We start from the raw sequence: 23,281 nt of genomic DNA on the forward strand, positions 1-23,281 counted from the left end.
TGGCTTCTTAAAAACAAAGATCCTCCTCCCCCTCCCCCTCCCCTCCCCCTCCCCCTCCCTCTCCCCCTCTCCCTCCCCCTTTCTCTCTCCTTCTTTCTCTATTTTTTTTTTCTTTCATTACTGTTACTTTCCTCATGGGCTCTTCAGAAACTCAAGGGAAAGAACATCCAGCTCTCAGAGGATAAGTTTAGACTTAAACATGGTGGTCCTGAAAGAGGAAAAAATGCATCGAGCCATCTTACCAGTTCCAATTTCTATGAAGTGGTGAGGTTGGTAGGCCTATACAGACTCAGGAGGGGGCTTTCTTTTAAAATTAGTAGAGTTAAAAAGGACCTTGGAGTACATACGGCCCAGAATTTCCTACACATGCCTGATGGTAAAAATTATCTAGATCTTTTATTAAATAATATAAATTCCTGGCCTCCACCCAACCCTACTGAATCATGAGCTCTAAGGAAGCATCCTAGGAATCTGAGTTTTGTTGTATGGGTTTGTTTGTTTATTTTAACCAGCTGTGCAGATAATTATTAGGATCAGGCAAGTTAGGAATCCCTGATGTAAGATAACCACCATCCCTTAACAATTCAGGTAACAGAATCAGCTTAATCAATTGATTACTTGACTTAGCCAGTGAATAGGCTAACGTGAATTTACTAATGGTGTGATATTGATCACCTAACTTGAGTATCATTTTCCCATCTCTCTCTCTGAGATTAGCACCTGTTTCTTGGGACTGTTATGAGAATAAGATGAGATGATATAAATTGTCCTTTGTTAATTGTAAAGAGCCAGAGGAATGTAAGCATTTATTAAATGGCTAAACTAGAACATCAGCCCCATGGCTTCGGCTCTTTAATGCTTTGTTAAAGTGTTTGAGCTTATTTTTTCCAAACTAGAAACTGCCCATTGATTTTGAAGGCTGTGAAAGATGTGTTATTCTCTGAGAGTTTGCTGTTTGGTTTAAAAGCATGAGTTTTAGCTTTTTACCTTGATTAAGCATTCCGCTGGACCCATTTAATCATTCTTGAGCAGAGTTGAGACTGAAACCAGTTATCCCTGTGCAGATGTGAAATTGAAGATACTCTGGAGAGGCTGAAGAAACTAGAACGTGACCTCAGCTTCAAAGAGCAGGAGCTCAAAGAACGAGAAAGACGTCTGAAGATGTGGGAGCAAAAACTAACGGAGCAGTCCAACACTCCGGTGAGTGTTCCCCCCAGGGTTAACCTAACCCTCCCCTCTCCACCCCCTCACGTAGAAGACTGGCTGAGCATGGTGCATGGCAACTCTTCCTTCCCTCCCTCCCTCCCACTACCACCTCCTCACTTCCTGCCTAACACCTGTGTATTATAAAGCCCACACTTACACTCAACTAGAGCTCATATCTCATTTCAGTTACAAAATGCCAAAAATGTAGAAAAGCTTACTCTATTTCTGGCTCTTTGCCTAAAACTATTATTCTGTCAGGGTGTTCATATATTAGAATTACAAAAATAAAATCCAATGTATTTTCACACCATCCGCTAGCTGCCCAGAACATGTGCCTTAATGCTGCTTAACTCTTTAAAGTTCATCAGTTAACAAATGAGACGCCAAGGCAGCTAGTTGTCTAAGAAAGTCTTTGATGTGTCAGAACCTCATCAAGTTTTTCTTCTAAAAGAGAGATAATTTAATGACTTATAAATGACAAGCATTAATGTTCCTGACTCAATTTAGCATTATGATCATGGGCAGTAAAAGATCTCCAATATTTATTACACCTAGGAAATATCTCTGTTTACTCCAAGCCTTATAATTCAAGGACGATAAAAATTCTTTTTACGGATTTTTCTATTTATACACTTGCCTTGAGCTTATATAGTGATATGTTATATTAAAGTCAAATCAGCCCTAACTGGTTTGGCTCCGTGGATAGAGCTTCGACCTGTGGACTGAAGGGTCCTAGGTTCGATTCCGTTCTAGGGCATGTACCTTATTTGTGGGCACATACCCAGTAGGGAATGTGCAGGAGGCAGCTGATTGATGTTTTCAACTCTATCCCTCTCCCATCGTCTCTGTAAAAAAAAAAAAAAAAAAAAAATCAATAAAATATATTTAATAAATAAAATCTAATCAAATTTCAGCATTCTTTTCTATTTTAAATGATTTATCATTTTGGAAATGCAGTATAAATTTATCATTGGGTTTTTTTTAGGTTGTTAATGGGTCATATTTGTCCACTTTAAAATCACAAGTAAGGGTAAGATTCAAAGTACATTTGTTATATATTTTATATTTATTCTTGATAGTTGCTATGACAATTATACCAAAAAAAATACATAACTGCCCTTCACTTTATGATCTTCAAAAAGCTTTCCTATTTTTAAAAGTCTTAATCTCCCTTAAGCAGTCAATGTCCAATTGCAAAGTATTTCCCAGCGTCTAAAGAATAAAATAGTTTGCCTCCTTTTCCCATTTACGTGGAAAAGCAACCTGATATCGAAAAAGAGGGAAAATACAGTGAAGGTAAATGCTCCTTATCAGATTTCACTTTTTCAGAAAAGTAAAATTGAGGGAATCCCAAAGTAAAACCTGGATTGCTATACATTCAGACTATCGTGAATATTAAAAAGGTACCACATTTTATAAGTTCAGTGACGTTCACCGGGCTCCCAAGAAATCAGTCGAGGAAAGTTTCCTGTTCTGGTTGAGTTGATGCCAACGGGCAGATCAGACAGCATGGCCCTAGGATCTGTAAGGGGCTCTGCTTCTCTGAGAGCGGGTGGGAGGCAGAGATCCGCCATCTCCTTGAGCTGTTTGGGTTTTTTTTCCGGTACATTGACATCTTCCGCTATAAAACATTGCATGGCTTGACTGTAAATGTAGCGTTGTGAGAGCAAGCTTTAAATCACCTCTTAGAGTATGCTTTGGAACCTTTCTTTGGTTTGTTGGCATTCGTTTTGCTAAGAAATTATGGGCTGCCTTGCACACGTTCTTGCTATTAGTAACCTGGTTGTGTAATAAAGAATGAAACACCGTGAGTGCTCTGTAGGTTCTGTGCTGCATTTTAACTGCAGAAAACTTTCTGTAAAGGAGCTGCTCTGAGGGCTACCGCCTAATAATGGCCAGCATGAAGCACATCGCAGCGAGATTTCCTTCCCTTTCCTCACTTGTGAGCGCTAAGTTTTCTTTCTTTACATACCTGCCTTTAATGTCTCTCCTGCTTAGAGCTGGCGTCTCTGAAGGAAAGAGTTTGTGCTCAGGTACTTTATGAGTAGGAATTTTATTTAATCCTCACACCAGTTTCTAGATGACCCTAAATGAGGTTCTGAGAGAAGGAATAAAAAAATAAAGCTTTTAAAAAGCAAGTGGCCGGAGGTTTAAGTTTCCTGTAGGTAGCCTCATCTTAATTATAGAAGTTTAAAATTGACATATGTCCTTTAAAATTGTATATTGGATTTATTTTGAGGAAGGACACTATTTTCTTCCCTGAAATTAAAATACTACTTAAAGATATTTGGGAAGATGAATTCTCTGTACATATATATGAACAGTGTTTATTTTATAATTATTATTGTAGCTTGATATAAAAAAAAAAACTTTATTTCTTTTAAGAGGAAAAGCTTATTTGAGAGACGTTTATTAAGATCTTAACATAATGTGAGGAAGGATCCATGAGATAATAAAATAAACAAGCAACAAAGAGTTTCCCTGAGAGCATCTAACAATTGCAAACAAATTTGCAAAGCTGGGAAATTTGACTACAAAGAAAACAATATCCTGTTTTCAGTGTTAAAGCATCTAAAGGCATTGTTTTCTCTAGAAGAATTCAATGAAATTCTTTTTGAACTAACAATCTCAGAAGTATTTTCTTAATAGACTAGGATATTTTAAAAACTCAGCTCCAACTTTAATTTAAAAATTAGGAAATTGGCCCTCAAAAGTATATTTACACCCAGAAGGTAAAGGTCATCCCACAATGATATATTTGTACATTATCATAAATTTACCCATATTTAAACATCACCAAAAATATAAGCCTTAATTTGCTTATTTCTCAAGAAAAGAACCAGTAACACTTTTCTGAGCCAAACAGTTTTATTCCCAAAATGAATCTGACCAACATTTATGGAAATAGGTTGGCTGTTCAACTTAATTACATAAGGTAGAAAAATAAATGTCTGTATCCACTATGAAAAGGAGAATTCCTAAAAATAAAATCATGCTAAAGAAGAAAACTTACATAGTAAAGAATAAAGAGGGAAAAAAGTAACAATCTAAATTAGCAGTAATTTCCTTTCCTCCCAATTTTCACATGTATTTATGTACTTGTTTATAACATAGCTATTAGAAACAGAATCTAGAATTTATTCAAAAGTAAATTGTTTCATAAATCAGATAACTAGTATATCTTATCTGGCTGTAATAAATAATAAGTGGAAACAAGTGAATTCTGGCCTCATTTTTGGTTTAGAGTCAGATCCTAATTTAGCTAAAAGGGCAATTATTGGCCCACATTTTTTTAAGAATTATATTGACTGCTGAGCTGTTTCCATGCTTCCTCTAAGCTTTTCTTCTTTAGTTCAAGGTTTCTTGATTTTTTTTCTTGAGATTTCATCTCCATGTAATTTCTTTTTTTTAATATACTAGTTAACTAATGTTTCTCTGATGAAAGTGAAATTGGGAAAACTTAAGAGAAATCTTAAAAACTATTTTGTTTTAAGCAAAATGAAGGCTTAAAATGTGCAGCTTCCTCCCCATTTGAAATTTGGCTTACCACAGTGCCTTGCAAACTTCGGGTTGTGATTGATTCTGTCATTTATAAATTATGGCAGATCTCCTGGAGCCAAACGTGCCAATAAATAAATCCTCCCAGAATTCCCTAGATTGATTTATTTCCCTAATCGTGTACCTTCTGCGCAGTGCCCGCTAATTTTGTGGTATCTGTTTTTCTTTGTTTACATTGATCCTAATTTCTCTTTTTACTTCTGTCCTTTCTCCCCTTGTGATAGCTTCTCTTGCCTCTTACTGCAAGAATGTCTGAGGAGTCTTACTTTGAATCTAAGACAGAGGAGTCAAACAGTGCAGAGATGTCATGTCAGATCACAGCCACAAGTAACGGGGAGGGCCATGGCATGAACCAAAGCCTGCAGGCCATGATGCTGATGGGCTTTGGGGATATCTTCTCCATGAACAAAGCAGGAGCTGTGCTGCATTCTGGGATGCAGATTAACATGCAAGCCAAGCAGAATTCTTCTAAAACCACCTCTAAGAGAAAGGGGAAGAAGGTCAACATGGCCCTGGGGTTCAGTGACCTTGACTTGTCAGAAGGTGACGATGATGATGATGACGGTGATGAGGAGGATAATGACATGGATAATAATAGCGAATGAAAGCAGAAAGCAAAGTAATAAAATGGAAAATGTTTGGAAAAAAAGAAAAATAAACTTGTTATCTCAGTCTGTACAAAAGCCAGGAAGGAGGTAGAAAACCAGGTGTTTGTAGGCCAATTGCATTTCTATAACAGTCATTTCTTTATTGATTTTACTTTTGATTTGTTTTTGCTTATAGAAAAATGGGGATGGGGGAAGTCAAGCCAAAAAGGCATATGAATCAGCAAATGTGGTGCCTGATTATAGAAACTTGTGATTCCAAATACAATATAGTATTTTTAACTAATGACATTCTGGCTTTTTTTTTAATTTAATGAATGCTTTATAGCTTGTATTTTATTTGATTTCGTTTATTCAGTTGCCTAGGGAAACTGATGTTTTGGACAAGCACTCTTAACTCTTAATCTTCTTTGACACTTGATTTTCTTGTAACATACTACTTTTATTTTCTTAAGGCGATACACTGTCCTGTCAGAAATGATTGACAGTGACTAAAAAATCCAACAATAAAAAAAATTGAGATGAAAGAAGGTTTAACAAGTACTTCCTCAGAAATACCTAACTTCTGAGAACTTTCAATACTTAATAGCACAACTGGTCAAAGTGAGACCTGAGAGATGTTCTCCATAGTACATTTGAAGGAGAAATACTGTCTTCTGAAAACAGCAGCAGATGTCACAGGCTTTCAAACCAGCGCTAACTGGAAGCTTCTGAACAGCATCTGTCATCGTAGGCTCCCCTTCTCTTGTGTACAGACAAGGATATGGGCTTAGAGGGGCCCTTGTGGGCAGTGTATTGGCACAGGTCTGCCCTGCACTTCCGGTAAGGGCATATGTGTTTGTTTCCCACAGGGGCCTGATAATCTTGGATTCTAAGTATATGTATAGATTTTTTAAAGAAGGAAATAAATATTATAAAAGGTTTGGCAAAGATAAGTCCTCACTACTTAGGCAAAAGTGCAAGAGGAAGCGTTCTTCTTATATCCGATGGAGCCTTCCAGGGCGGTCTGTTTTGAACCCTAAGTGATGCTGGAGTTAAAGAGAAATAGATACAGGCGCGGCTCTAAACACCTGGAGATCGTCTCTGACTGTTACCACCTATTTGTTAAAGCTTGTTTAAACTATAAAACACTCTTTGAAAAAAACCTACAGAACACTTATAGTTACATTATTTTTAAAAGGCAAAGACTTTTTTTCCAGCCTAAATCAGAGAGCAGTGCTGTTCATTTGACTATTAAATCAAAGTACTTTTTATGGAAGATTTAAGAAAGGATATCATCATAGATACTATATAATCCTATTTCCAAGTATATTTGATCATAAAAAGCCTCTTGGAATTTGAAGTGTGGTGTGCTACTAATCCCCATTAAAAGCTGAAAAACACCACAAAATTATCAGTACCCTGTTCCAGCTTTGTGTGGAGAAAAATAATGAATAGAATGTTCTGGATGGGAGATGTAGAACCACCTATATGAGTGATAACGAGAGGAATATGAAGTCAGATCATGATTCAAAGCCCTGTGTCTACTTGCTATACAATCTTGGGCAAATTATTTAACCTCTGTGTGTCTGTTTGCTCATCTCTAACATGGGAATGATAATAGAATCTATGTCAAAGAATTGTTATGAGGGTTGTTATTATTATCCTCGTTATTATTAATATTATTATTATTATTATTAAATAATATATGTAAAGCACTTAGGTAACCAGGCCCATGGTAAACAGTCAGTTAATATTAGCTGCTGTAATTATTCCAGTGAAAAGACGACAAAAAAGAAATGGTTTCAGTAACCTTCTGGAAAACTATCGACTTTAAGTGATATTTGTTTAGTATGAAATATTGATTGCTTTCCGGAAAGAGTGTGAGCTACAGATTAATCCTGATGCTCTTTGAAGCTACCACCCACAGACTAGGTAAATACAGAAAGAGTAGGTAAGCCTTTTACCTGGAAATTGGGTTCCCAGCTACCCCATCTGATGCACGCACACCACAACAGAGTGCTGGTGACTAACAGGCACACACTTAAACAAGCATCCTGTCTGCTCCCTGGCTCAAGCCAAGCCACGCAAGCAGAAAGTCTTGGAGTAGAGCAGGAGGGATGGTTTTCAACTCTTGACTTCCCAGCATGCCCTCGGACACTATGGCTTAGCAGCCTAAAGGAGAGAGCAAAAGAGGGTAGTTTAAAAGCCTCTTGTACATTTTACCAGGCAAAGATAGTCATGCATGCATGGATACTCACCGAGCCCTTTCTCTGTGCTAGCTGCTGTTCTAGGGAGCAGCTGGAAAAAAAAAATCTTTGCACATGTGATGCTTACGTGCTAGAGAGCAGAGAGCAGCAATAAACAACACTAATATATTGTATGGAAGGGAAATATTTGGCAAGTGCATGCTGTAAAATGAACAGGAAAGGAGGACACGGCCCATGGGGAGTGCTGAGGTGTTTTAATGTCTGGTTAGGAAAGGCAGCACTGATAAGGGAATGTCTGTGGGCTAATTTGGGGATCTGTGCACTTTATGGAAGAATGTAAACCTTGCCCCTCATTTAGGAATAATCAGCAATAAATTTAGAACAGATGAACTTAATGGAACTGATTTTTTTTTTTTTGCTTTACATATAAATCTATTATGATTACACACAAAATTTTGCTGCATGAATAAAAATAGCCAAGTGAGGCCAAAGAGAAGGTAATAGGACCCCGATTTACCATTAAGTAGGTAATATTCGTTACTCTTTCAACTGCTGCTATTTCCCACTAATACTCCAAAGATGGTTATAGCTCAGTACTCTACCATCGAGTAACAGCAAGGACTCAGGATCCGACAGGTCGATAACCTCAGGACTAAGCTTGAAACTGTTCTCCACCGAGAATTAGGCTGCAGGTAGTTACCACATGGCACTGGCTGTTTACATTCTGTTCAAAAGCCTTATCTTCCTGGGGTTTTCAACATTCCTGAAATCCAAATCATATAACCGGAATTTTAAAGCAGGCTCACCCTGCAAAGATTAGAAGACTTTAGACTCTGTTATTAGTTTTATTAATTTTATAAAGAAACAGCTATTAGCCATATGGAGAAAATCTGATGTTCATTGTGCAGTTTCTAATTAATACACTTTTCAGATCCGTTTTTTGAAATAGCAACTTATTGCTATTTGCTTCATTTCCAATTATTTGACTTACAAAAATGTACATTTGTAAGAGAAAGAAACATAAATTTGAAGATTCAAAATGAGAATTGAAACTCTGAATTGTAGTAATAATTGTTGGAGCCATACAACTGAAAACATAATTACTCTTTCATCTTCTTCCCTTTACTCATAGAGTTGATCCTATAGAATTGGATGGCACCTACTAGTGGCTCACTAGTGCTGTCACCTAAGGGTGATGGGGAGTGCTGGGTGTCTTGGTGACTGGGGTGTATCTAGTGCCCAGTGCCAAAAATGGTAACATCCTGAATGCCAGGGACAGGTGCACCCAGTGGAGAATTCCATTGTCCCTTCCTGCACGAAGAAACTTGGCTAAACCTGGCAGTTTTAGAGTTCCATGTCTAATTGTTTTCCGCCCAAACAAAATCACCCAAATCAAAAAGATGCATTTTTCAGAATCTCAGCTACACAATCTGAACGTTGTAGGTTTGTGGCATTTATCTTGAATCTCCACTTGTGGGAATGGTTTCTTTCCCCGTAAGAACTCTGGTGGAAACTTGACGAAGATTAAGTTTACCCTCCTGTTACCCCAACGCCACAATAACTAAAGGAAGACATCACTGAGGTAGCTACAATTCTGCAAAGTGGCCAGCTTCACTTACAAGGGCCCTTTTCGTACCAACCCCAGTGCAGTACTTTCCATAAATAACCAATGGCAAGAGGTTGCAGGCGCGTAGCCCTCTCATTTTTGATGCTGTAGGACTGCTGAAGGCTGGGTTTGGCCAGTGATTTTTAACATGCAGCAGATTAGCTAGACTTTAGCACCAGCTGAAGCATGCCATCTTGAACCCCATTAAAATCAAAGAATTGCAGGTGGGAGGTTTGGGAGCCACCCAGAAGGACTTCTGTAACTTTATTTTCTGAGTTTTTATTGCAGTGGTAGGAATTTTGTGAAAGGTCATTCATTCTGAGTTAAATATTGATACTTCCAATTGTGATACACTAACCTTGTTGCAGCCTTTTGAAATTAGCAGTCTCACCAAACCACGTATGTAACAGAGCATACATGTTTCTATAATCAGGTGCCTTTTACTGATTTCGAGTAAGACTGGTTTCCTGTTGAGATATTAAGTATTGCCAGAAGGAAGGATGTTCAGTGCTTTGACTGGGGCGTAGCCTGGCAGCTCTAGCTGCAGCGTTTCTGTGATGAAAATGAGTGTCTCCCGGGAAATCTGAGGACTAGCCACATTTCCTCTGGTTCCAACTTATTTGCATTCTATGGCCTGTGAGGCGCTTTCTGGCATGTGATTATTTACTGCAAAGTAGAGTTGCAAGCACCTACATTAATTATTTTACATCGTGTGCAGAATAATATCTCTTTTCGTGTTAGATACAATACACTGCACATATTGCTTTTTACACCATTTTAAAATTTTGTACTAAATAATAGAAAATATTTATATTCTTTGAGTGTGAGCTTTGAATAGATGGCATTATCACTTTACTGTTTTTGTTTTTGTTTTTGTTTTTTTTTTTTTGGTTTTGTTTTGTTTTTGTTTCTTAACAAATTTTTTCCTCAATTATTCTACTGCAATGTTATTCTGAGGAGGTCATATGCCAAAATCTCGTGTAATGTTTGTATGGAAGATTAAATTTTACTCTTGTGTGGTAAGACTACTCAGTGGTCGACTTCATCGTTGGAATTTGATATTCCGGCACAAGTCCACAATGTATTCAGAAGTCCAAGCTGGTGTCATAAACTTCATTTTGATGTGAACTCTGCTTTCCTTTGTTTTAAGACTCCATTTTACAATAAACATTTTGACAGTAAATCCCTTTGTGATGTGTTGCTGTGTCCTATAGTATGTCGCATTTTAGACTAGACTCTCGACACTCTTTGAGATCGCATGCATGCACATGAGTGTGAGCTTTCCTCTCCTGCAAACGGGTGGAGTGTATGAATTTATAAAGGGACGGGGTTCAGTCACATGTGGATTTTTTTCTTATCCACCAAGAGAGACAGGAAGGCTTGCAACTCTTCCTCCAGCACATGCCCTGACATGTTAACAAGGTACAGGAGACATAAAGGAGACAGCTGGAGGTCATTAATGCTCCTCCCCTGTCCTGCCCAAGCCGTCTTCCCCTCCTGCTCTTTGCCAGCCTCTGCAGGAGCCTCCAGAGCAAGCCCCACACTGAGCCCAGGGCCCTTCCTGGCATCATCTGCAGGAGCCGTCCTCAGAGCACCAGATCGCTCTTCTCTCCTTTTGACATGAGAACCCAAGGTGTTGTTTTGATACGTCATTTCATTTACAGCCTTCACCCCAATCAAGAAACACTTATCTATCCATGTTGTTTAGCACAACATTTGGGAATGGTATAAAAATCAACACACCGCACACCCCTCTCCTCCCTCGAAAAGCCAGCCCTGAGGCAGGGAAGTATTCTTGTAACTTAGTCTGTTGTTTCTTGAACTAATCAGGAAAGTTCCCTGCTTCACATTTGTTTCCGTGCTGGGGAAAGGAAATGACATGTTTCTGCAGCTGGACGCAGCTGCCCTGCAAAGAAATAAAACTTGTCATATGTTCTCTTTGATGAAACTCCATTTAGGTCCTCTTCCTCCCGTCCTTTTCCTTCCCGCATTATTACAGCAGGTGAGTGCATGTGGCCGCTGATTCCTACACACACCGGGTGTTTCAGAAAAGGGAAGAGAGTGCGAGGGGGCTGCGGAGTGTACAGAGAGCATAGGGAGTTATGTCCTTGCAACTGATCTATAACACTCAGACCCTACCCACCCATAGTCACTGTAACCATTGGGGCTTGTTAAATGCTGCCTGGCTCCAGAGCCAGCCTTGTTTCTCTTCTTAGACATACACTGCCTCTGGTGCCCTGATTGGGCAAATGTGCCTGTCCATCCCTCCTCTCCCCACCCCACCCCACCCACCCCGCTGCCCGTGTTCTGCCCTGTTGCTTCTCCTCGTCTGCTCTTCTCCCTGCCCTGCCGTGCCCAGCTCAAGCCACTATGCCTTCCAACTCCCCATCTTAGCCTATGAAAGCCTTCCTCTTCCCCGGCATACCCACAGGCACTGAGCTCTCCACCGGAGAGCTTAGCATTTCAGTCAACAAATCCTTCGGTGTTCTCCCTTCAACAGACTTCAACAAAAATGTACCAGGTATGGTATGCCAGACACCGGGCTGGGCACTGAGTAAGCCAAGAGGAGGGTGTCCTTGATCCTCCCTGTGGAATTCATACCTATTTTACCCCCCTTTCTTCCCCCCATTTCAATGAAAAGCTCCTGGTAGTCAGAGCCATGCCTTCCCGAGCAGGGTCTGAACCTGCGAGTTCAAAATACCTGCAGGTTAAAATATTAACTCACCCACCCTCTGACTTTGACCCTGGTATCAAAAATAACCAAACTCAGCTTTTTTTTTTTTTTTTTTTTTTTTTTTTTCTGACTCACCCACACAAAATATTTGTAACAGATTAAAAAGCACTTGGCTACAGTTCTCTCATGAGCAGTTCGACCATCTTGAGAAGTTAAGTTAGTAAAACTTAACTGACGGCTATAACAAGCCCTAATTCAAGTCACCGGAGACCCAGGTGTTGTTCACATTTTGTAAGGAATTCTTATTTACCCTATGGCCACGGGGCACTTCCTACAGTGAGGAGCCTTTTGGCTCTGAACATGGGGCCAGCTGAGGTCCTCTTGCAAAGTGAGCTCTGCTGTTTGCGCACCGGACAGGAGTGCACTTGGTTGGTTTCGGTTGGAGCCGCTCTGCAGCCTGGGCCGCTTAGAGCAGTTCCAGTCTCGCTCGTCCTTCTTCATCCTTGTCTCCTAATATCTGTGTTTTTTTTTAAAAAAATATAATGCAAGCAAGACATTGAGTTAAACACTTAGACATTCTCCTGTAAGAATAAGCCCGAGTCGTCTGGTTACCAAACGGTCCCTTTGGAATTTTCATTAATAATCAAGCGATCCTCATGTTGACTGAGAATTCCGAAGAACGCTCTGGCATCTGAGAAATGTCAGGCATTCCTTGACCGCCAAGCCCCATTGTGGGATATGAAAGGACTCTTGGTGTGCCGAGTGCGAAGAGAGAAAAATCTCAAGATGTGCCGAGTCTGGCCCCGGCAGCTCACAGAAAGCAGTGGGTTGTTACTGAGCGGAGGATGCACATGGTTGGCTTCTGTGGGCAAAACCTGTGGAGCCCTGAGAACTCCTCTCAGGTCAGGACGCTTGTTTCCCATCCAACCTCGCCTGCAGGAGGAGCCAACCAGAACAGCAGCCGAGAGCTGGAACAGACCAGGGATGACCCAAAAGGACACTGATGATATGCTTGTTCTATTTCATCCCTGTTTCCCCCACAGCTGCTGCCTTCCTTTGAGATCAGCACGTGGACGGAAGATGACGTGGTAAGCTGCTGCTGCTATGACCTGGCGGGTGTTTAATCAGGGTCCACGAGTTACAAATGTCTCAGGAGCTAAGAGCAGACAGATTCCATGCTTTTCTGTTTTTTAATGCAGTAATGTTTACAATAAGGCCTCAAGAGCAGAGCAAGTATGGCTTTGCATCTTACAAGAGCCTTCCACCTCCCTATTTGCTCTGAAAGGTGTCCCAGAATAAAATAGTGAATCCCAATGATTAAAGGAAAGGGCTGGTCTGGGATACCAAATGAACACACTTTAAAAAAAAAAAAAAAATTCTTAAATTTTCCTAAAATTACTAGGGATGGCCTTGAACCACGGTGGAGAAAGATCTGGTAACAGCAGCCCTGGACTGCCATTCCTCTGAATGGGTTTCCTTCCCGCTTTAGGCCAGTTCAAAAGGGACAGGTCCAACTTTTCTGTCTTTACTCTGACCTTCCCAAGGAGGAACGGACACGAGCTCTCAGACATTCTCTGCAGCTGGAGCCAGGGGAGCCCCAGGTTTTTGAGAGAAGTGGGCAAACTCGGTCAAAAGGAAGTCCTGCACCCCATCCTCCGGGAGAGGCCCTGAGGGAAAGTCCTACTTAGCCCTTTGTATCTGTTTCCTTAGTGAAAAAACGGGCTGGGAATTCTGGATCAGAGACCTCAGGGCCTTGGGCTCAAGGTCTCATTAAACGAGAAAGAAGGGAAAACAGGCCTTAGCGGGCCCCGCCCCCGGAAGTGGACCAGGCACCACAGGAACAAACTCACCACCAGAAACTCTGGGGAAGGTCTGTTTACCTAGCTCACCTGGTTTCTGGACCAAGGCATTTCCCGCCCACCTTTGTATTCGGCGAAGTTAGCGTGCTCTCAGCATCAGCTGGCCTCTGGCTTCTACAGGGAAAGGAAACTTGGTACCAGTTGCATCTATTTCCCCCCTGAGCCCTGGTGGTCTAAGGTTCCTTAACAGGGAAAGAGGACACAGGATCTCCTTTGTTCCGGGCAGGACAGAGAATCCCTTTATCCCCAGTTGCAGCGTTGGTGCAGCGAATTTGAAAAGTTTTTTTTAAGGCTATTTTTAATCTTTGTCCTTGGGGTTCAGTGGTTTTCAAACCATTTAAATAAAATTCCTGGATCAAGCCGCCCCTCCCCCTCCCAAGACCTGGTGGGACTGGATCTGGCCTCCCTTCTGTCTCCCTTGACCAGGGTCATGTGAGACGCTACCAGTAAGCCGGTGCCAAGTGAAATTCAAGGACTCGGTCCAGCCTCATCCTATAAAAGAAGCTCCATGCTTTAGCTTGTCTTGGGCCACATACCTACTTCATGATCAGGCCCAGAACAGAGGACAAATTCTGCCCATTTCTCTGTCCACTGCTGTGTGATCCCTGTTACTCATACAACTTCTGGCTAAACCAGTGCCCCTCAACAACCCCGAAGACACAAATGGAAAACCATTATGAGAACCTTTTGAAAGGATTTTAAAGTATTTTTCCTCCCAGATAAGGAGGAAAACCAATATCCACCAAGTGTCCAAGACCCCCAAAGAGAGAGAAAGAGCTCCAATGTGAAAGCTTGACGTTTTTAAAATCATAAAAATAAAATTTTCTATTCTACCTTTATGGTTAAGCCAAAATTCACGGTATTTTAACCTCTTGAGAACTATGGATTTTTACTGCTAAGTCTGGCTGTGGATCATGTATGAATCTTGAAAACTCTATATGTCCTCTCTTTCACAGTATTTTTGGGTTCAGCAGCTCGTCAGAAAAGGCAAGTGGAATAATTTACCTTCTTCATTCATGGAGTTAACTTTGCTGTGGACATGATTTCATCTAACTTTATTCTGCCCTCTAATCCCTCCCTTCAGGTGACGCTTCGGCAGAGATGAGCGTGTACGCAAGCTTGTTTAAGGAAAACAACATTACAGGAAAGCGCCTGCTTCTCCTGGAGGAAGAAGACTTGAAGGACATGGGCATTGTCTCCAAGGGGCACATCATTCACTTAAAGGTACCTCAGACAGGGGGAGCAGGCAACAAATCTTCACTGAGCATCTGAGCATGTGGTCTGTGGGCGGCTGAGGACAGATACACAGCTGCGCTGGTTGTACTGAACCGTGTCCACACCAGCTGAATATTAGCTGCTGTCCCCGTGGGACCCTACTTCCTCCTCATAAGCCAACAACAAAAGGGTTAATACCTGACCCAGCAGAGGTCACCTGGATACTCCTGATGATCTCAGGAAGCCTCTAAGAGGAGAAGATAGGTATTAATCATGCAACATCGGTAACATGACAGATGTAAGAAATGCCACAAAGAAGAGGTGAGGTTGGGATGAGGAGGGGCTTCTGTGAAGAAGCTGTGAAGGAGGTAAGAGCTGAAGAACAAGAAGGTGTTCCCCAGGTGAAGGGGTAGGAAGAGGTGTTCTGGGGGGAGAGAATGCCTGTGGCAAGGCCCGGGTGGGAGGAAGCTTGGTGTGCCAGAGGAGCCAGAAACAAGGCAGTGGGTGCCTGCAGAACTGGCGTCCCACCCAGAATAGCAGGATGCAACCTCATTTAAGGCCAGAGAGGCTAGGTATCCATTAGGAATCCCTGAGGATGACGGAACTTGTCCATGAACTGGGAAGAACCTGAGCCACTGCAGTACCTCAGAAGATAGGAATGTGTGTGTGTTCAATTTGCAATCTTCATAATTTTGACCTGTAATAGACACCATACATGTAATTTAAACCCTCATTTTCTCAGGAAATTCTCACATTGACCCCATTAGTCTTGAACAGTTCCAAAGCTAAGCCTCTATTTTTAATGTATTGTATTTTATAAAACAAACACACCAACAGATCTGGTTACTACCAGATCTGTTGGTGTGTTTGTTTTATTTTTTTTTTTAAATATATATATATATATATATATATATATATATATATATATATATATATTTAATATATTTTATTGATTTTTCACAGAGAGGAAGGGAGAGGGATAGAGAGTTAGAAACATCAATGAGAGAGAATCATCGATCAGCTGCCTCTTGCACACCCCCTACCGAGGATGTGCCCACAACCAATGTACATGCCCTTGACCGGAATCAAACCAGCGACCTTTTAGTCCGCAAGCTGATGTTCTATTCAAACCGGTTTTGGCTTATTTTTAAAATATATTTTATTGATTTTTCACAGAGAGGAAGGGAGAGGGATAGAGAGTTAGAAACATCGATGAGAGAGAAACATCGATCAGCTGCCTCATCCACATCCCCTACTGGGGATGTGCCCGCATCCAAGGTACATGCCCTTGACCAGAATCAAACCTAGGACCTTTCAGTTCCCAGGCCGACGCTCTATCCACTGAGCCAAACCAGTTTCAGCATGTGTTTGTTTGTTTTAGTTACTGAAACCAAATAAGAATTTCTGGCATCTTTGCAGCATTGCTATTAATCAGAGGTCAATTTTGAGCAAGATCTTAGGACAAAATCAAGTTTACTCCCCAAACTTCCTCAGCCCCAGGGTGAGGTGGATGGAGGGGTGGGCACAGGTTAGAAAGGAGAGAAATAGAATAAGGAAGGGAATGTAGAAAAGCAGCTTCCATCCAAATCCACATCTTCGCAAAGCCTCAACCAACATGCCGACTATTTTCCTCTTTGCCTCAATTAGAGCCCCTGACACTAGCCTTTCTAGGGAAACTTTCTGTGGTCTAAAGAGAACCATCTACTTGCATGTTTTGTGGGCTCTGGATCCATGGAAGGGACATCCTTATAGCCCTCATCAGCCCTTAAGTGATGGCTTAGCCTCAGCCTTAATGCCTTTTTCCTCTCAATAGATGGGCAGGAAACCTCATGCATACGCATACACCTCAAAGGCTGGCAAATATTCATTTAATCTCAACCTCTGGGTGTGGGCAAGTCCATCCCCAAAAGTTATGCTGGCTTAGCTGGCCTATAGTAGGAAAAAAATATTTTTCTAGTACAGAGAAGTGTCGGGGTTCCAAGAGAGAAATCTGGTAAAGTTTACGTTATTTGACAACTGCCCAATAAGATGCTCCCACCTCCCCTTCCCCTCTGCTGGCTCTGAAAAGGAAGCACACTCCGTAAGGAGCAGTCAGGAAGAAATTGGGGGACAAGCTGTGACACCTCACCAAAGCCCATGGTGATGGAAATATTCCCAGACTTGGCCTAGGACAGCCAGAGTGCCCTGTGCATGCCAAGTCGGTATCATGAAGGCAAGCAGTGTCCAAACCTATTGGCTATTGTTCAACAAATTCAGCGAATGCCTACTCATTGCAAGACTGGGCCTGAAAAAACACACAAAGGAGAATTCTTCCCAAAGGAATGTGTGTCCCGGAGAAGAAATAAAGCATGCACATACAACTTCTCATAATACAGGGTCTTGGCAATTTGGAGGGAAGTTACTACTACATTAGCTCCTCTTGGAAGGGGTAGTGGGGGGGGGGGGGGAGATAGAGAGGGGAAACATCAGGGGGTGAGTGCCCTTGAGCTGAATCTTGAAGGAAAGACAAAATTTGGAAGGTAGATGGAAGTGGGAAAGGAAAAAACATCAGTCGAGACAGAGAGAAGAAGGAGTTAAGAGGGAAGAAGAGCAGCAGAAGAGAATCCAAATGAACAGTGTGTGTCTCCGTCCGAAGGAAGGCCAGGTGCAGGGAACTCAGCATACCCAAAGCAGGAGGGACATGGACAGCGTATGACTTCAGGCCTGGGAGCTAGGGTCTGGGGGGACTACTGGAAATTTTGAGAATTGACATGTTTAGAACTTTGCTTCTGGAAGTTATCAAGTGGGTTAGACAGGAAAGGCTGAATTTTGAAAGACCCGTTCAGAGGCTGAGGTATAGAGAATAATAAGGCCTCGCCAGGGTAGGAACATGTGAATGGAGAGAAGGAAGGGCAGCCCAGCTAAGAGAGCTGTAGGAAGTAGCACAGGGAGCAGAGAACAGTGTCGCAGAAGCCAGAGGCTGTAAAGCTTTATAGAAATGCTCCATGCTACGGAGAAGCCCAGGAACACACTCGTAGGGTAAACGCCACGGTGGGAAGCTGCCGGGAGTGGGGGTGGGGCAGTGCAGTGTCCTTTGCTACAAAAGAGGGTGTGGCCACCCTCAAGACTCCTCTCAAGCGCCCAGGTGAGTCTGCATGTGGTTCTCAGAGTGGTGGACCCTCCGCTGACTGCCAGAGCCAGCCTGTCTTAGAGGGACATGTGGTGGGCTCAGCCATCAGGCAGCACTCTGTTAAATTCAGCTACATGGCAGGTAATTCTGACAAATAAGCTTATATAGGAGAGAAGAAAATTAAGGGAAAAGAGTCATGGAAACTTGCTCCAGGAGGGAACTGCATATACTAGTACTTGGGGTACTGAGGATACACAATGCTCCAAGCTGGGCCTTTTGGGATGGGGTGCTGAATGCGTACCTCCAGACTAGAGCAGTCCTGGTGGTACTTGTCAGAATTGTTACACACACACACACACACACACACACACACACACACACACACTGGTGGGGAGAATGGGCCCTTCATTCTCTGTTCTTTCACTAATGCAGGCACAGGCATTTTTGTTCACATTCTCTAAGAGTCTATGCCCTTCAACAGGAGGTTATTGGAGTGGTCTCCGACCCTTCTGCTGCTCAGTGGTCCCTTTGAGCCTGTCTTGGCTCCCTCATGTGGAGGGGCTGCGTACAAGGGATAGGGCTGAACGTCCAAAAAGTGTTCACTACAATGTCAAGTGTCAACAGCTTTCATTTCACTTTATAAGATGCACTTAATTTTTCTCACATTGGCACTTTTTACTCTCTACATGATATGTTCAGCTCACAGAAAAGCCGGATTACACCTGATGAGTATTAAAAAAAGAATCATAATTTAAATTGTCCTCCTGTCCTTTAAGAGTTCTTTGTGCTTTGTTGGGGGAGGGAGTGTTGGATACATACCCATAGAAAAGCCCCTACAAAGCAGCAAACCCTTCGGTGAGATTTCAGCCTTAATGAAGAAGGTCTCTGGTGACATATTCATGTTCTTTGTTGTTTTTCCCAGTTACTCGGGGTGACAACTGCACTCTATACACCAGAACACCAATTTGTCACTATTGTACCTGTGATTGAAGAATGGTTTTATTTATTGCTTCGTCTGAGATTTAAATTCTTAAATATCTTCCTGTTCCATTAAATAATTACAAACAGTATATAATACTGTGAACAGTCAGGTTTATTCTCCATAGATATTGGATATTAACATCCCCAAGACATTTTATGAACCACATAAAGAATGCCTTTATACATGCACAATAATTGTAATCCTCTCGGCATTATCAGACCATTAATAAAGCCATGTGATTTTTTTTTTTACAGTCAGCCATTGAGAAATTAACCCATGATTATCTAAACTTGTTTCACTTCCCACCGCTAATTAAGGTAAGCAAGGTTCTTTTCTTACTGAGAATATGCTTTTATTGACATATGCACCTGCCACCTCCACACCTAAGTTTGCCAATGTCGGGAACTGTTGTTTGAAGTGAAATTTAATCATATCTGTCCAACAACAGGCCCTTTGAGTGAAGCTCAGGATGTGTTTAAATTGAACACCCTTCTTCCCCGATAGTTGAAACATTAACAATGCATTCATGATAAGAACCACACATGTCACCTTAGTGGCTACCAGCCTCTGGCCTTCCGCCTCTTTCTGGAGACCTTTGCCTGACCCATAAGCCACTGAAGGAATTCACATGCCTGAGCTCAGGATGATCACTTGCATTTTGGGGTGAAAGGCCTACTGTTTGGGCAGCATATTTGTATATGTGACATATTCTTTTGAATATAGTCTAAAAGTATATGATATACTTTGTTATTAAATAAGTCGATACTTGCTCTTTTTTTTAGATTTTTAAATTTTTTTATTTTAAGAAAATACAGAGCTGGGGATAATTTTACTTCTACTGTGGTCGATATAATAGATCTTTGAAAACCTAAGTAAGCTTACTGACTGCCAAACTTTATCATTATTTAACTGTGCTTAATTTCCACACTACCAGTTGTTTTTATGGCTTATATTCTCACTGAACCAGTTTTTGACATCCTTTAAAATGACTGAAAGACAAAGGTCTCCAATATCTATGAAATAAGTAAATGCATATTAATAAGAATTAGAACACTTACTCCCTTCAGGGAAAAACAAACAAACAAACAAAAAAAAACATTAGTGATTTGTTCCTGAATTGTCTATGTATCACTTAAGAAAATTCACTTGGGAATTTTTGTTTCTATTTTGATAGCAAATATCATACTTCTGAGAAGCCATTCACCAGTCTTAAGCCCTAAACTCACATCCCATATCTTAATCTCCAGACACTTGCTCTTAATACACAGAAGTCTTCTCATTCATTAGCAAGTATGGTTTTCCATCTCTAAGCCCTAAGAAGGCTCATTTGTTCCTCTTTTTGGTCCTCCATCCGCTTATGCTTTCGGAACCACTAATTCCTCTTTGGAAAGAGTTTGTAAATATTTTGAGTGCTGTGAAACGCTCAAGGTAAAGTCTCTCAGTGCGTCTCCAGGTGCTCGGTGCATTTCTGGGGTAAAATTACACAATGAAAGAAGCACCGTGAAAAATGTAAGCCGGTGACCTTCAACCTGGAGCGTGTCAGATAAATCATTCGCTTAAGATGTTATTCTATTGCTTTACGTAATTGTAATTTGAAGCTTATTCCAAAAAATAACCAAAGTTTAAAAATATGTTAGAATGGAACAACTGGTGCTGAGAAATCATCTCTTTTACATGAGAAGGAAAAGTGAGAATTCTATCTGGAATAAATGGTGTTTGGTTTTCTGTTTTAGGACTCAGTTGGTGAACCTGAAGAAAATGAGGAAAAAATAGTGAACCTTGAACTTGTTTTTGGTTTTCACTTGAAGCCAGAAACAGGCCCAAAGGTAAATTGCATTTTAAGTTGTTTGGATAAATTTAAACCTCATGTATTTTCTTCTCTCCTGGTATTCTGTGGTTTTATATACCCACTCCTTCCAGAGGGTGACTTGACTCTAAATAAATTTATAGACTATAAAATAGACTTTAGTTGAAACTCTGCCAGGTGCCTCTGTAATCCCATCTAGGAACCTGACTCTCTCGCCACCCAAACCTTCAAGGAAACAGTAAAGCGTGGACAGGGAGGGGTGAATACGGACTGAGTGCTTATGCCTCTTTGCATCACAGCTGCTTGTTTCCTGTCTCTTAAGGGGAAGCAATTTTTAATATTAAGAGTAAAACAACGCTGAGAATGGAACAGTAGGCAACATGGAAACTCAAATTATCAGCTCTAAGTAGGGCAGCAGGACATTTGACCAAGATTCGTTCAGGCAGGCTTTCACCCACGCAGCATATGAATTGGAATCATAACAGGATTGTGTTACTTTGGATTCCCACAGATAACTAGCAATAATGATACCTTCTATAATAATTGAGCACATAGGATGTTCCAGGTATGCAGCCCTGAGTGTTGATGTTGTTTTCACCCATTTACAAATGGGGAAACTGAGGCTCTGGAAGATAAAATAACTTGTCCAAGGGTTACATGGCTAGCAATTAGCAGAATAAGGATGTGAATGCAGGCCTCTCAGATGCCAGAACCAAGCTTTTAACTACTGCACGATTTGTACCTTTTCTTGGAGGCGGCCAGAGATCTTGTACATAAATGCAGCTCCTCTAAGCATGTCAAACTCAGGCCCAGCCGGGAGTTTGACATGCTTGCTAGCCAGTTCTGGTAGGGCTGGTGTCAGCTCACTGGCTCTTCACTAATTAAAGGAGGCTGACCCAGGCCATACCTGGAACTAGTGCTTGGGAATGAATCAAAATTGTTGCAAAGGGTTGAAATTTCACCAGGGACTTCCAAAGATGCTCTTTCTAGACACCTGACAGTGTCTTTCCTGCGCTGCTGCAGCTGTATTGATGCGTTTGCTGAAGGGAAATATTTACTTCCCTAATTGAGCCACATAACTTGGTGGAGTGAGAGCTGCTCTCTCACCAGGTGTCCTGTCTTTGAATATTTTTCTTTTCCCTCTGCAAATGGGCCGTTGTCTACTTATGCCTGTTGTTAGAAACAGCCACAGAAAGGGGGAAGGACAGGAAGTTCCTCTCTCTCCAACAGCAAGCACAGCACCTTCTAACCCTGAGACTGTGTAGCGGTGAGCACCTTTGAGCCATCTCATGTTAAACAAGTTGCAAATTTTAATTTGCCTTGTTTAGTATCCTTGGCCTCATGGCACTTAATTGATGGGTATTCGGTGTTTAAATGTTTTTATGGCTTGTAGGTGATAAAAGAAGAGGAAAGAACTTTCTTGAAACAGACTTAGTCAAGGGTGGTCTCAACCAAGAAAATAATTTTCAACTAACAAAGAAATGATTTGTTAATGTGGAAAACTAGAAAATGATTGCTTAGTAAATGTTAGAAACTATAAATGACATTTGATACCAAATGCAGCGGTCTGTTTTTGACCATAATTGTGTAGACTTCTTGAGCCATTGGTTACTCACAAAGCCTAAAATCACCACAACCTTTGATATTCTGCTGGTCCTTGGTCACCCGCGTGGAGGAATTTCCCCTATTCATTCAGCACACATTTACTGAGGACTTCCAGTGTGCCTGGCTCTAGGCTAAATACTCAGGGCCCTTACATCATACAAAGTCAAAAACACAGTTACGGCTCGCAAGGAGCCAATAGTTTATCAAGCTGTGGCGGTGCAGTGCCATGGGTTCAAGGACACTCTGAGACGGGCTTGAACTGTCTTGGTCACCAGCTGGAGATGGGTGCGTGGAAGGGAAGAGCCGGGATGGTACCGAAGATCTAGTGTGGCAGCAGGACCGGTGATGTCATAGTGTAATAGGTCAAAAGGTGAAAGTCAATGTGGATGCAATGCCAACGTGCTAATAGTATAAAGAAGCGACTGAAATGGGTGAGTGTAACCAGGAGAAGCTTTTTTGAGGGGGATGAATTTTGAAACAGGCCTGAAGGGGTTGTTTGCAAATAACTCCCTGAATATACTGTTTTAAAGCTTATGCTTAGAGAATACTTCTTTCTAAAGAGCGAAGGTTATTTCATAAATGTCATCTCATTTATCCCCCTGGCATTTCTATGAGAAATATTAGGGGAACTGAGGAAGGGAGAGGTCAAGTTTTTCATCCAGAGTCCCACCTAGTAAGGGGCAGAACCATATTGTCATACTGTCTCTTTTTGGAAGTATCATCATCCCCCTAGTATATTAGTAATAAAAAAGCAAAAATTGTTGGTTAGTTAATACTAAATTGCCACTTCGTTTTGTATAGAAAGTGCCTTGTGTTTTGTAATCTAAGGCCTTTAAAAAAAATATGTGTTTTTATTAATTTCAGAG

General features: G+C 41.4%; 1 protein-coding gene across 4 annotated transcripts in view; it reads left to right on the forward strand.

Annotated features, from left to right (window-relative positions):
• MAP3K20 (mitogen-activated protein kinase kinase kinase 20) overlaps positions 1 to 23,281 on the forward strand; it is a 136,006-nt gene that overhangs the window by 89,589 nt on the left and 23,136 nt on the right. For 2 of the 4 annotated variants that reach the window (XM_084892868.1, XM_084892869.1), the window contains exons 11-16: positions 1,065 to 1,200; positions 12,882 to 12,926; positions 14,654 to 14,684; positions 14,782 to 14,921; positions 19,258 to 19,320; positions 20,737 to 20,829. In XM_084892868.1, the coding sequence (XP_084748994.1) occupies positions 1,065 to 1,200; positions 12,882 to 12,926; positions 14,654 to 14,684; positions 14,782 to 14,921; positions 19,258 to 19,320; positions 20,737 to 20,829 (508 nt within the window). Of the gene's footprint in view, positions 1 to 1,064; positions 1,201 to 4,988; positions 6,849 to 12,881; positions 12,927 to 14,653; positions 14,685 to 14,781; positions 14,922 to 19,257; positions 19,321 to 20,736; positions 20,830 to 23,281 lie in introns of those variants that run through there. The other 2 variants (XM_084892870.1, XM_084892871.1) reach the window with 2 other exon arrangements.

The sequence above is a fragment of the Pipistrellus hanaki genome, assembly GCF_964339955.1.
Source record: "Pipistrellus hanaki genome assembly, chromosome: 8".
In the NCBI taxonomy this organism is placed as follows: Eukaryota; Metazoa; Chordata; class Mammalia; order Chiroptera; family Vespertilionidae; genus Pipistrellus; species Pipistrellus hanaki.